At 31.6% G+C, this 15,640-nt stretch overlaps 2 protein-coding genes across 4 annotated transcripts in view; both read left to right on the top strand.

Annotated features, from left to right (window-relative positions):
* Nucleotides 1-1,261, top strand: part of LOC111988926 (uncharacterized) — a 7,099-nt gene extending 5,838 nt beyond the window's left edge. Inside the window, exon 5 of one of the 2 annotated variants that reach the window (XR_002880490.2) lies at nt 929-1,261. The gene's annotated coding sequence lies outside the window, so the exon portion shown is untranslated. Of the gene's footprint in view, nt 1-893 lie in introns of both variants that reach the window. The other variant, XR_010628905.1, reaches the window with a different exon arrangement.
* A 4,900-nt stretch (nt 1,262-6,161) lies between these two features.
* Nucleotides 6,162-7,525, top strand: LOC111996984 (uncharacterized). 2 transcript variants are annotated; one of them, XM_024029023.2, is made up of 3 exons: nt 6,162-6,675; nt 6,817-6,929; nt 7,086-7,525. In XM_024029023.2, the coding sequence occupies exons 1-3, from the start codon at nt 6,514-6,516 to the stop codon at nt 7,240-7,242; spliced, it is 432 nt and encodes a 143-aa protein (XP_023884791.1). In that variant the 5' UTR covers nt 6,162-6,513; the 3' UTR covers nt 7,243-7,525. The 2 variants fall into 2 exon arrangements, with proteins under 2 accessions (XP_023884791.1, XP_023884792.1); XM_024029024.2 differs by having other exon boundaries at nt 6,203-6,675; nt 6,820-6,929.
* Nucleotides 7,526-15,640: the final 8,115 nt, after the last annotated feature.

Genomic DNA, 15,640 nt, shown 5'->3' with positions numbered 1-15,640 from the left:
GGCCTTGGGCCTGCTATATGAAGGACTGAGGTTATCAGGCCCATGGACCCCACATCATTTAAATATTATTTTTTCATTCATTCATTATTCTTTTTTTATCATCATTTATTTTTCTTATATTCATCCCAACAATTATATTTTTCAATGAAAAGTGTTACGTTTATAACATTTTTCACAATACTTTTACAACAAAATTTATGTAAAAAATTGTTACTAGTTTTAATTTGAATTCACCACTGAAATTATTTTTTTACTCACTAATATTAACTAATAATAGTCTATGGCTTAAAATTTATTGTAAAAATATTGTGATAGCATTTATCAATTAAAATTTTTTATTTTTTATTTATTTTTTCTTTCTTTCAATTCATTCTCATCCATACATTTATTTCTTTTCTTTTTTTTCTTTTTTTTCTTTTTATCCTCCACACACGTGTCCACCTATATCTATCCCCCCACCCCCTCCTTTTATTTTCATTTTCTCCCTCACATTCAAGAACACTCCGGACTCTCTCTTTCATTCTCTAGCTCTCTCTTTTCTTTTTTCTTTTTTTCACTTTTTCTATTTCTACTTGATTCTAGAACACTCTCTAGCATGATCTTTTGATTTCTATTTTACTTCTATTTTCTTTCCTCTTGACCTCACTTCACACACACAGACAAACGACCATACCTTCGTCGATCTTTCTTTTTTTTTTTTTTTTTTTTTTTTTTTTTTTCTTCTTCTTCCTTCTTTTCTTGTTTTGATGCACTTTGTTCTTATAATGGAGCTTAGATAGGCTTTCATGCTCATGATTTGTTGTTTTTGTTTTGATTTTAGATTTGTTGTTCTAATTAAATTTGTATTTTTTCTTGTTCTTGTTCTTGATCTGTTGTTTCTATTCTGATTTTAGATTGTGTGTGTTTTGATTGTGTTTTACCGTTGAAGAGAGAGACACAGATGAACAAAGAACACAGGAGAAAAGAGAAAGATTTTTTTTTTTTTATTCAGCCGGGTATTTTTTTAAGATAAAATAAGGGAGTAGAGTTGCTACAGTGATTTCTAAATTAAGAGAATTACTGTAGCAACTTGAAAAATAAATTTAGAGTAGCTGTGCATTTGGAGAAGCTGCTGGAGTGTGTACAGTAACATTTGGTGGTCCAAATTTAGCTTTACAATAGCTGTTGGAGATGCTCTTAATATCTTTTGAATAATGTTACGGACATAAATTATTTTATAATATTTTTACAAACTACCGATGAGGTTTTAGTATTTTTCAAATAGTTATTCCAAATAAAAATGTGATGTTAGTGATAGGTTCATATTAGAACTAATAAGAAATTTGCAATATAAGCAGTTTGTAAAAATGTTGTAAAATAGTTTGTGTCTGTAATATTATTCATATATTTTTATTGAAGATGAATTTTGACAAATACACCATGGGAAAAATGATAAAACAATAATTTGAAATTATGTCTACAATAATTTTACAACAAATCATGAGTGATTAGTTGTTATTGGTTCAAATTTGAAACTAAAACTAAGATTACTTTTATGTCTCAACAATAACAATCAGTAACAATCTATCACTTAGGATTTATTATAAAAATATTATAAACATATTATTTCTCAATGTTCATACCGCTAAAGGTTATGAACCGCGCTCCCTAAAAATAGAGAGCAATTATGGCATAATCTTAAAATGAAGAAGTAAGGAGGCTTTTTAGAAAATTTAATTTTCTTAAGGAAATAGTATTTAATGTATTGTCTTTTAAATAAAAATATAGAAATTTTCAAAACTATCGTCTTTAAGTTCAATTCTAACGAAATAGAAAATTTCAAAACTATCATCTTTAAGTTCAATTCTATCAATTCTAATGAAATGAAAGAGGGGTATTAACTTTTTAAATAAAATAAATGATTTGTTAGGAATTTCATTTATTAACTTTCCCAAGGGGTTTTTATTTTGAGACATATCAAAATGGAATAGAAAACTAAACATTTTAAACATACTAATACAAACAAAACCGTTATATAAAAAGTTAGTGCCCTTCTTTTATTTAAGGGTTTAGTTAATATATGTCTTTAAGATATTTGTTAATGAATTATTTTTAAAAAGTTTTAATACCATTCATTTTTTTTTAACGGGTAAAAATTTAGATTTTATTAAACAGATAACTAACAGTTACATAACTCTCTATCTATTCTCAAGCTATCACTCAAAAATTCAAGTTCATCTTAAATCCATACAAAATCATGACTTAAGTTCTTTGCATATTTTTTGAAATTGTTAATTTTAATGATCCAGTGCGTAAAACTTATGCTAGCAAACCTCATTCTGCGTAAAGCAGAAATCCACTTTCCAGGTAACAATTTTCATCAATAAAAGTTATGAAACAGAGATTCACAAATTAATTAAGCAGCTTAGAGGGTGTTTGGTTTACCTGTTTTCATAACTCAATTCTTTGTTTCCATAACTTAATTCTAAAAAATAGTGGGACCCATAGCAAAAAGTGTGTTTGGCTGCACAATAACTCTGTTTCTATCACTCAATTCTCTAATTTTTGAGTTATGAGTTATAGAAACTGAAAACACATTTTGGCAATTTTCAGTTTTTATAACTTATAACTCAATGGTAATATTATAATTAAACACACATAGAGGACCCACAAACAGTACCTAGCTGCATCTTTTGACTTTTTTTTTTTTTTTTTTTTTCATTTCTTCTCCTAGGTTGGCTGTTCGGTTCTTTTTTTTTTTTTTTTTTTTTTTTTTTTCACTAGGTTCGGTGAGTTTGGGTATTGAAAAAAAAAAAAAAAAAAAGCTACAGCGAGTGACAGGTATGGGGCCCACAAATAGTGTGAAAAATATTGAGTGATGGCAGTGGCGGAGCCAGGAATTTAGGTTAGGGGGGGCAAGATTAAAAGATAAGATTGGAAGTAAAAAATTAATCTAAAAAAATTAATCGATATTAATAACAAAATAAGTAAATAACTATATGATAATGTAATTGTCATACGGAATCTAATATAAAATGTAAACTTTAATTTATTTTTTCATATCTAGCTTATTTTACTCAGTTGCCCTTGACGATTTTTCATATTTTTAAACCGCTACATGATTTCTTCACACTCAATAGTCTTGAATATTTCTTTTTCAATATATGTGACTAAGCAATCATTCATCTACTGATCTCCTATTCGATTGCGTAATCGATTTTTAATTATGTTCATTGCTGAAAAAGCTCTTTTAACGATAGCTATTGCAACTGGTAAGATCAATGCCAAAGTCACTAATAAGTAAACCAATTGATATGAAACATTCTTTTTCATTTCTACCATATTTTCAGCTAGCTATCCAATTCCTTTAACTGCTGAAAACTCTTCAGTAGACTGCATGTCATGGATGTATGTCTCAAGTTGGCTATCCAAGAAAGAAACTTGACACATAAAAATATTCTACAGGGAGCTTTGTCTAGTCCATCAAGTTTACTAAGTGGGATCCATTAATTTTATATGTAGAATTGTACTAGGAGTAGAAGTCTACTACTACTAGGAAAGCTAGAAAGGTAACATAAATTCACTTAATTGGATTTTTTTTTTTTTTGTCTTTTGTGTGTGGGGGGGGGGGGGGTCAAAACATTTGAAAGTTCAGGGGGGGCAGGTGCCCCCCCTCGCCCCCCCCCCCCCCCTCTCTCCGCCCCTGAGTGATGGGAAGTGAGTGATGATGCCAAACAAACATGATATTTTAGAGTGATGAGTTATAAGTGATGAAAATTGAGTGATGAAAATTGAGTGATGAAATTTTTGCATCCAAACAGCCTCTTAGTCACTCATGGGCCATTATATAGTTTATGTGAATTTATCTATTCTATCGTCCGAACACATGTACACCAGTTGCCTTTGAAGGACTTTTGTCGAACACCTAACAAATATAGCCAAGATGTACTTAAATAGAACTTGGCTGATCTACAGGTGCTGATATAGAGAGAATCCTAAATTTCATGCACCTAAAAAATTTGAGAATAATTTAATATGCAAATTAGAAACCTGTTCTGAGAAACAACCAAGACAATTAAAAATTTACAATATATACAAAAAAAAAAAAAAAAAAAAAAAAACGAAGAAGCTTCATGTGATGTTTATGCTTAATTAAATCTCACTTATCAAACAACTAATATATATTTTTTTTTATCTCACATCACTGCACCGTGGCTTTAAATATTTAATTACAACCAAACACTCAATAATACATTTTTGACTGAAATGATTATTTTGCAAAATCAAGGAATTTTTAGTTTAAAATTACAGAAGCTTTTTTGCTGAATTTTATTCCAAAGCAGTTTCCACAACAAATATGACATATTGTATTTTTTTTAGGTATACCAACGCTGATATAAATTAATTACGAATAAGTTTATAATAATAAAGCTCGGCTTTGTTAAAAGCCAGCAAGTTCTTCACTATAGTCAATGAGTTAACAAAATTAATATAGTCAGAAGATAGGGTGGCTCCAAACTTAGCCAATGCATTAGCACATTTAGTTTGCCTCCTTGAAAATATGTTGGACAGTTGATTTATGGAATTTCTTCAATAGAGTCCTCCAATCATCAAGCAGAAGCTCCAACATAAGATTATTTATCAGTAATTAGTAAGCAGTAAAACAATGTGCTTGGCAACAAGCTTTATACATATATAATATGTTGGTCAGTAAAACAATATGTCCAGCAAATATATTGTGATTAATAGATAATAAAAGGGGTGTATAACTGATTGGTGAGTTTCAATTAGCTTAGGACATTTATAAATGAACCATTTTAAAAAAAAAATTGATGTCTCTTTCAAAAAAAAATGTAAAAAGCTGTAAATTTTTTTCTTTTTTCATAAATATTTTTTTTAAATATGTCTTAAATAAATTTACTTAGATCATCCGTTAATTTTTTTTTTAATATTAAAATTTAAGAGTATTCGCATCAGCTCGTGCAACAATTTTTATCTATTTTAGCATAAAAGCCTACTTTTTTTTTTTTACATGCTCACTTTTTAAAACATTCCATATTATATTATCTACTTTATACTATATTTCATTAAAATATCAATTTTTCTTAATTTTTAAAATTGTTTCTCTTTCTTTGTACACGGCAACCACCATTCACTTATTTAATTTATTCTTGAGATACCTAAAGAAAGAATAAACAACTAAATAAAAATAAACAGTGTCAAATTTAAATAGTTAATATGGGTCATTTTTAGACAAAATTATGTAAATTCTAACCATTTTTCTACTAATAAACATACTAATGTCAATGCTTTAAAAGTAGCACCTATTACATAGTCACTAATATACACACTCTTACACAAATAAAAAATTGAATTGAAATCAAGAAGCCACGATTTCATCCAATATGTGCACGCAAAGAGCATGTGAATTAGAATCTTCCCATATATTAATATTAGTAGTTCTAGTACAAAATAAATTGTCACAATTTTTGTCACAACTATTTTTTGTGTCAGAATGTGATTTACTAATTGTCACTCACATATTAACCAAGCACTCTTTTTTCACCATTTACAATATGTCATGTGAAAAGTAATGACACAAATTATGCAATTTTTCATGATCTTAGAATTTTTCTATTATTAATATAGCTCAATATAATATCACGAGTCACGATTCTCTGGTCTTGACTCTTGAGTCTTTAGCCTTTCTTTGCCAACCTTAGGCCAAAAAAAAAAAAAAATCACCTTCTTTTGCCTACCATTTTTATATTGTATTATCATTAATTATGTTTTGGTTAGCCCACAGTTTTGACTACTACACTGAACTTTTTTTTATTTATTTTTTTTTTTTCACAGCGTTTTCTCAAGTCTTTCAACCAGTTTTTTTTTTTGGTTCTTAGAGCGTTTTCTCAAACTTTAACCAGAAATTAATCACTCTTCGTGTCAAGTGAACTCACGAAGGGATAAATACTGGCCCAAAAAATTCTTTTCAAAGTACAAATAGCAGACTCGAACTAAGGAGCACACCTAATCAAGCTCAGTACAAATACTTTAAGACTAAGAGCCTAACCAACTTGGCCAACTTGCTGCACTGAACTTTCGTTGCTTCTTCTTATCTCCTTCCTTTTTTAAAGGCTATCTATTTAGCTTTCTTCCGTTTTCGGCCGTAGTCGTTGAATACAAGTACACAACACTATCTTTCACTTCCCAAGTTTTCATCTTTTTCCATCTGGGTATAAACCAACTTGGCCAACCCTCTGGGTTACTGCACTGAACTTTCGTTGCTTCCTTCTTATCTCCTTCCTTTTTTAAAGGCTATCTATTTAGCTTTCTTCCGTTTTCGGCCGTAGTCGTTGAATACAAGTACACAACACTATCTTTCACTTCCCAAGTTTTCATCTTTTTCCATCTAGGTATATTTCTCTTTCACACACAAATATTTGCAAGGCAAAAAAAAAAAAAAAAAAAAAACGAAATATTTTCTTGTTTTAGAGAGCTCGGGTTGTTGTTGTTGTTGTAAATCAGTGGCTGGAAATGCTACCTGGTGTTGAATGTGCCCGAAGGAGACGGCTCCATCAGAGCGTGGCAGGGGGCCGGGAATCAGCAAATTTGGCTGCCAATGGAGGAACAAGGCGGTCCTGTCTTTCTTTATACCCTACCAACAATGAAACCCATCATACCACTTTTTCTTTAATGGTACATACATACATACATACTTTCATACATACCCTTCTCAAATCTCAATCTCTTTTTCTCTATTATTTTCTATTCCACATATAAATATGTTTATTTTTGTTTATAATGTTTTAATAATTTTGTTTAAATTTGATCCAAAAGCAGGAACACCAAGCGTATCAGGATGTGGAATTGGGAGGAGTAGCTAAAGAGGCTAGGGATAGATTAGATGAAAGGCTGAAACTGAGACCACAAAGAAAATCCCACAACAAAAGGTAAGAATTTTTTTTTTTTTTAAATTCAAGGCGTACGTTAGCTAAACTATTATGGTTCTTGCTAACATGCGCCAGAAAACTAAAATTTTAAATTTCATTTTCAATCTTCATAGTTATGTATATTTATATGTTTTTATGGTCGATTTAATTTTATAGGGATAACAGTATCAGCAAAGGCTGCTTGAGGTGTGTGGAGGAGTTGCAGAGAGATGGAGAGTCGTATGGGTCAAAGAAGAGTGGCTCAAAGCTGTTAAATTGGGCCAAATTTAGCTGGAATGTCTCGGTAGAAGGCAAATGCGCTGTTTGCATGTGAGACAGCCCTTGATTTTGTTCTTTTTAAATGAATGTGACATAAACATGTAGCTGAATAATTTTTAGTTTTTGCCCTGTTGTTTGAAACAGAATTATGGATACTTTTTTTTTTCTTTTTTGGGAGGGGGAGGGGTTGGTGCTGGCGTGTAAATAGATACCCATAACACTTTTTGACATGCATTACTATAACATTCAAACACGTATTTCTCCCACCTCCAGTAGTTTTTGTTGTAATATGTAAGTACCTTACAATTACATAATGATATATGGCTTTGAATTATAAAGTGGGTGTCACCATTTTTATTTTTATTTTTTATTTTTTATTTTTATAATTGGATAGTTGGATGCAGGGATTTGAACATTCTTTTCAAAGTGGGTGTCAACATTCTTTTAAATAACCATAACACTTTTTTTCTATAACATTCAAATACGTAATTCAAACACGTATTTTCACAACATTGAAAGCTGAACAACGATACGAGAAATCTCCCACCTTTTTGTTGTAGAATGTAAGTACCTTAGTTACAATTACATAATGATATATGGTTTTGAATTATAAAGTGGGTGTCAACATTTTATTTTTTATTTTTATGATTGGATAGTTGGAAGTCAGGATTTGAACATGCTTTTCAAAATGTGTCAATCAATTGAACTATTTAGGAGGCGTCTGGTTAGTGTTTTTAAACAACTATTTTTAGTTTTTAAACAATATTTTACACATTTTTTCATCTACACGTATTTTTACAAATGTTTTCAAACAACAATTTTCAATTTTTAAACACATATACCAAACAGGCCTGTAGCTTTTTTTTTTCTTTTTTTTCTTTTTTTTTTTTGATAAGTAGATAGTTGGAGGTGACTGTCTTGACCATATTTTTAACTTAGAGGTGTCCGGTGTTAGGTGTCAATCAATTGATTTATTTTTGATAAATTTGTCTATAAATCCAACCTTTTATTTTTGGTACAAGTTCTATGCTGCTAAAAGATGATAAAAGTTTAGTTAATGTAGTTTAAGATTACATCCTTATTCAATATCTTTTGAATAATGCAACAAACATAAACTATTTTTTACAACATTTTTACAAATTATCGATGTGGCTTTAGTATTTTCCAAATAGTTACTGCAAGTAAAAATATGATGTTAGTGATAGACTCATATTAGAACTAGTAAGAATTTGCGACATAAGCAATTTGTAAAAATATTGTAAAATAGTTTGTGTTTGTAATATTACTCATATTTTTTTATTTAATGTTCATGCCCCTAAAAAAAATAAATGTTCATGCCCCTAAAGGTTCGGGGGTATGAACTGCACTCCCTAAAAAGAGGGAGCAATTATGGCAGAATATTAAAATGAAGAAGTAAGGAGGCTTTTTAGAAAATTTAATTTTCTTAAGGAAATAGTATTTAATGTATTGTCTTTTAAAATAAAAATATAGAAATTATCCAAACTATCGTCTTTAAGTTCAATTCTAATGAAATAGAAAATTTCAAAACTGTCATCTTTAAGTTCAATTCTATCAATTCTAATGAAATGAAAGAGGGGTATTAACTTTTTAAATAAAATAAACGATTTGTTAGGAATTTCATTTATTAACTTTTCAAAGAGGTTTTTATTTTGAGACATATCAAAATAGAATAGAAAACTAAACATTTTAAACATGCTAATACAAACAAAACTGTTATATAAAAGTTAGTGCCCCTCTTTTATTTAAGGGCTCAGTTAATATATGTCCTTAAGACATTTGTTAATGAACTATTTTAAAAAAGTTTTAATACCATTCATTTTTTTTTACAGGTAAAAATTTAGATTTTATTAAACGGATAACTATCAGTTACATAACTCTCTATCTATTCTCAAGCTATCACTCAAAAATTCAAGCTCATCTTAAATCCATACAAAATCATGACTTAAGTTCTTTGCATATTTTTTGAAACTGTTAATTTTAATGATCTAGTGCATAAAACTTATGCTAGTAGACCTCATTCTGCGTAAAGCAGAAATCCACTTTCCAGGTAACAATTTTCATCAATAAAAGTTATGAAACAGAGATGCACAAATTAATTAAGCAGCTTAGTCACTCATGGGCCATTATATAGTTTATGCCAATTCATCTATTCTATTGTCCCAACACATGTACACCAGTTGCCCTTGAAGGACTTTTGTTGAACACCTAACAAATATAGCCAAGGTGTACTTAAATAGAACTTGGTTGATCTACAGGTACTGATATAGAGAGAATCATAAATTTCATGCACCTAAAAAATTTGAGAATAATGTAATATACAAATTAGAAACCTGTTCTGACAAACAACCAAGACAATTAAAAATTAATAATATATACAAAAAAAAAAAAAAAAAAAAAAACCTTCATGTGAGGTTTATGCTTAATTAAATCTCACTTATCAAACAACTAATATTTTTTTTTAATCTCACCATTTTCCAAATGGCATCATCAATTGGAAACAACTGGACCTTCAGTTTCACAGGAGTATATTGTTCACAACAAAAAGATCTTGCCAAAAAAAAAAAAAAAATGGAATCCAAATTATTTTGGGTTTATGTGATTTGTGACTTCTTGAAACCAAAAAAATATGGGCCATACTAGAGTATTTCCAACTAACATAGTGACTTGTTCTATGGAAGGTACTTATCATTGCACCATGCCCGATTTCTGAATCCTACCCTTATGTTCAATTATAAACTACATCTAGTCCTAATTGGCTTTTATGTTTAGAATTATATGCAAAATGAAATCCATTAGGCTCCAAAAATAAATAAATAAATTCTAATATAAAGTTAAAATTTTATGAAACAAACATGAATTCTAATATCAAACTTCAAATAAATTATATAACATGCAACAAAGAAGCCTAAAAAAGAAAAAGAAAAAAGAAACTATAGTAGCTAAATACAAATAAAACACTAATTAAAATTCATTGACATGCAAAAATTAATATCTAAAACTAAAGAAGCATACTTTGCCCAGAAACTTTTTTATTTTGATAAGATCAAACCTGGTTTAGAAAACCTTAAATTAAAATAACAAAATTTAAATAGATTAGTAAACCAAAGAACCAAATAAAGAAAATAGGTAAGAGGGAAAATCCCAAAATTAAAATAAAAACATCACTAACCATTTTAAAAACTCCAAGCGACGAAGAATGACAACCCCCCAACTCAACAACATATTTGCCAAAGAATGCAAATTGTGACACATCAAAAAAATGTACATTCTGCATCACAACAGAATTCAAGTAAAAAAAACTTGTCAATTCTCCAAACCTACAATGTAAAACAATAACCTCCAAATATAAAAATGATATTTAATGATATTAATTTTTCCCAATGAGGAAAATACACACACAGCCTTACATGCTTATATGCATATAGGGCAGGACAATACCTATCATAACCTCACTCTCAAGCCATTTTTGAAATCAAACATGTTCCAATTTTCTCAAAACAAAATTAAAACACAAATAAGTCATTCTATCCACTATAGCGACAATTTGTGAATGCAGTATTATACAAAAAATATGAATGGTTTTGTATCATGGGCAACTAAACAGGCCTAAGAGATGTGCCTAATGAGATCCCTGAAGGAAAAGGGGATTAGAAAAAATAGGAAAAGAATACTATAGCAATCACAGTTGCACTAGTAATCGGTGCTATCAATTTATACCAAGATTTGTCTCATCGGACAGAGAATTTATTCAGTCTTATGTGCTTTGCTCTTACTTGATTGCCTTTTGCATCTATTCTAGCCATTGTCAAATTCACTAGGGCCTAGTTCTTTGACTCACTCTCTACAAATTCATTGTACTAGGTTTACTGGGCCAAGATCCATACCTCTTGGACTTGGGCTCCAAATCAAGTCCCTACAATTGGCACCGTCTGTGGGGAGAACTTGTGCGATAGTGAGTGTAGCGGTTAACTATGGTAGGTTCGGGTCCACACCAAGCGGAATCTTTTGGATCCAAGCATGGCGACCCTTTTGTCAACCTTGAACGGAGAGGAAATCGAGAAGGCAGCGTGCACACTAGGCATACAAGCAAAAGCCATACTCCAGTTAGAAGTCACGTCTCTCAAGACCAGCATAACAGAGCCATGTAGTTGGAACGCTAGCTATTTGATCAAGCAAGGGGCACAAGTCTTCTCTAAGATTGACCTGCGTTCTGGGTATCACCAGTTGAAATCAAGAGTGAAGACATACCTAAAACAACTTCAAGACGAGGTATAGGCACTATGAATTCTTAGTAATGCCTTTTGGATTGACCAATGCTCTTGCTGCATTTATGGACTTGATGAATAGAGTGTTTCATGAGTACTTAGATCGCTTTGTTATTGTCTTTATTGATGACATTCTAATCTTCTCCAAAGGCATGGAAGAACATGAAGAGCACTTGAGAATTGTTTTTCAGATTTTGAGGGAGAAGAAGCTATATGCAAAGTTTAAGAAGTGTGAATTTTGGCTTGACCAAGTGGTGTTCCTAGGGCATGTGATATCTAAGGCAGGGATTTCTGTAGACCCTAGTAAGGTTGAAGCTATGGTTGATTGGGAAAGACCAATGAATGTGAGTGAGGTTAAAAGCTTTTTGGGACTTGCTAGCTATTATAGGAGGTTTGAGGAGGGATTTTCCCGTATTGCAGCCCCATTGACTCCACTAACTCGTAAGAATGCCAAGTTTGTGTGGACAGAAGAATGTGAAAAGATTTTTCAAGAACTTAAGTAAAGGTTGGTCATTGCACCAGTACTAACCTTCCCTAGCAACTTGGAAGGCTTTGTCATTTATAGTGATGCTTCAAGAAAAGGGCTTCGTTGTGTATTTATGCAACATGGTAAAGTCATAACTTATGCTTCCCACCAATTAAAAAGTTATGAACAAAATTATCCAACTCATGATTTGGAGTTGGCTACAATGGTGTTTGCATTGAAGATTTTGAGACATTATCTGTATGGTGAAAGGTGTGAGATTTATACAGATCATAAGAGCTTGAAATACTTCTTTACTCAGGAAGAATTGAATATGAGACAATGAAGGTGGCTTGAGTTGATTAAAGATTGTGATTGCTCAATCAATTACCATCCAGGCAAGGCTAATGTGGTGGCCAATGCACTTATTCGGAAGCCTTCCAGTTGCTTAGCTGCCTTGTTAACTACTCAAAAGGAGATTAATGATGATTTGGAGAGGATGGGAATTGAAATTTTCAAGGGTGATTCCCAAGCTTTTATGGCTAGTTTGACAATACAACCCACTTTGATTGATAAAATTAAGACTTCACAAGTTGATGATGCAAAAATTGTAAAGATCATAATAGAAGTACAAGAAGGGAAGAGACTCGAATTTAATGTGTTGAATGATGGTGTTTTAAGGTTTGGAAATAGACTTTGTGTGCCAAATGATTTTGCATTAAAGAAGGAGATTTTGGAAGAAGCCCATCATACCCCATATTCAGTGCACCTTGGTAATACTAAAATGTATCATGACATTCGAGAAACTTATTGGTGGAATTACATGAAGAGAGAGATGGCTCAATTTGTGGAGCAATGCTTGACTTGTCAACAAATTAAGGCATCACACCATAGATCTTCAGGATTGTTGCAAACACTTCATATTCCCAAATGGAAGTGGGAGCATATATGTATAGATTTTGTGACTGGTTTGCCAAAATCTCCTAAGGGACATGAGGCCATTTGGGTAATTGTGGATAGGATGACGAAAATATCACATTTTATTCTGATTAAGATAAATTACTCACTTGATCAATTAGCACAGATATATATTGATGAGATTGTGAGTCTTCATGGAGTTCCCGTATCAATTGTGTCTAATCGAGCCCTAAAATTCACCTCTAAGTTTCGGGAAAGCTTACACAAGACCTTGGGTACTAATCTCAGCTTTACTACAACCTTCCACCCGCAAACAAATGGACTATCAGAAAAGGCTATTCATACTTTGGAAGATATGTTAAGGGCTTGTGTAATGGATTTCAAAGGAAGTTGGGAAAATACTTGTCTTTAGTGGAATTTTCCTATAATAATAGCTATCACTCTAGTATTGAGATGACTCCCTGTGAGGCTTTGTATGATAGAAAATGAAGGTCCCCATTGTGTTGGGAAGAGGTTGGTGAGAGAAAATTGTTGGGGCCGTAAATCGTTCAGATAACATCTGAGAAGATTAATTTGATTCGTAAAAGATTACAAATAACATAAAGTCGACAAAAGAGTTATTATGACAAATCAAGAAGGGAAGTAGAATTTGAAGTTGGAGATATGGTATTTTTGAAAGTTGTCCCAATGAAGGGTGTGATGAGATTTGTGAAGAAATGGAAGTTAAGTCCCAGATTTGTTAGTCCATTTGAGATCCTAAAACACATTGGTAAAGTTGCCTACAAGTTGGCCTTACCGCCTACACTTGCAGAAGTGCATAACGTGTTTCATGTTTCCATGCCGAGGAAGTACATCCCAGATCCTTCACATGTTTTGAACTATGAGCCACTCAAGATCAAAGACAACTTGACTTATGAGGAAGTTCCAATCCAAATTCTTGACCACAAGGATCAAGCGCTATGCACCTAGACCATATCATTGGTTAAGGTCCTTTGGAAGAATCACACAGTGGAGGAGGCATCTTCGGAGTGAGAAGATGAGATGAAAATTATCCAGAGTTGTTCGTTAACGAAAATATGTACAATTTCGAGGACGAAATTTTTTAAGGGGGGAAGGATGTAACACCCCATAATTTTATATAAATTTATTTCATATGCTTAAATTAAAGAGGATTCCCATAATTAAATGGATTTAATTGATTGTTCTAAGATATTAAAAATAAGATAAATACTATGGTATATGAAGTCCAAGTGAGGTGGCATAAGTAAATATATGGGCCTTGATAAGTTTTTAAAAACCCTAGCCTTTTACCTCTTAGGTTATATGTGTATATACATAAGAAGATTCCTTTTGTTTCAGCCGCAACACACAATTAAGGTTTTCTTTTCTTCTATGAGGTTATGCATGGATACCCGCAGGTATGATTTTCTCATGCTATAAATTTAAGAAGTTTGAATATTCAATAGCTAGCAATTGTCATGAACCCTAGACTATCATTATATTAATAGAAAAAGGGCTCCTATAATTGTTATTATATTAGATCAGGAATGGTCAATATGGCTGTATGTCAAAAAAGGGTACTCCACAAGCTTTGAAATTGTACCTAATAGAGTAATAGGCTTGGACCTTATCAATTAAATGTTTGTCACCATGTGAAAGGGAAAAGGTTGCTTTATAGTTGATATTTATCTTCTTATCATCCTTTTAGTGATGTGTATTCAGCTCTAAATTATTGTAAAAGGCAGCAATGCTTTTCAAGCCTAGAATACCTTGTTAGCCCCTATAACGTAGGAATAAGAAATTATATATTATTTAAGTTAACTAATTTGCCATCCACGCACTACCATTGTTCAGAAAATTGACTAGCAATATCTTATGTTTTGTGGCATCAAGGGATTTATGGTGGCAGATATAGGCAGACACTATAATTAGAATAGTTGTGAAAATTTTGGAAACCTGATTGACAAGTTCAGGCATCAAATAGGGTATTTCAATGCTCCCATTTATCAATTTAATAATTGCAATCCCAAGTAGTGATGGCCACGAATTCAATAGCCATGCCCACTGGCAAAGCTGAAATGTATTTCAAAGAAACTAGACACTTTCGTAGGCCTTAATTATGATAGGTTAAACTATTAATTAAGTATGAAAACTGATTTTAAGTGGTAAATTGTGTATTGATGGACCTATCTTTGGTGTTGTTAGGTTCTAATTCTACTGATTTGTTGTGATTCAGGGAGGTTGGTTTCATATTTTTGCAACTAAGAGGTAAGTGGTGTTTACTAATTTTGGGGGGTTTTCCCCAAACAGTGTTAATTATTAAACTATTTTATATCAAAGAAATATGTCGATATTCTATATATAAATTGATATTTTATAAATGCACATTGACTATTCGTTTTATGAAAAGCTTGTGGGACAACCTAAATTTATTTCAACTTGTATGTGTGAATATATCTTTATATTTTTGAGAAATTATGAATGGATTATTTTTGTGAGCGTATTGAATATGTTTTTAAAACCTATGACAAGTTGTGATTAAAAGCTCAATATTGTATTTAGTCCTTAGCAAGAGACAATTATACTGTAGCTAGTCATTAACAAGGGACGGTCCCAAAAAAGGGGACAGTGCACATTTGATATCTCCTTAGCAAGGGAGTATGCTATTAAAGATCCAAAAATTAAGCTTCTTAGCAATGGAGTACACCTTTAGGTTCGAAAGGAGACACCCTTAAGAAAGGGATGAAAATGAGGTTCCAGTCCCAAAAAAGGATAGCACAAAAGAA

This window comes from Quercus suber, unplaced genomic scaffold (assembly GCF_002906115.3).
Source record: "Quercus suber isolate HL8 unplaced genomic scaffold, Cork oak 2.0 scaffold_6, whole genome shotgun sequence".
Taxonomy (NCBI): Eukaryota; Viridiplantae; Streptophyta; class Magnoliopsida; order Fagales; family Fagaceae; genus Quercus; species Quercus suber.
This window is presented reverse-complemented; position numbering and strand designations above follow the sequence as displayed.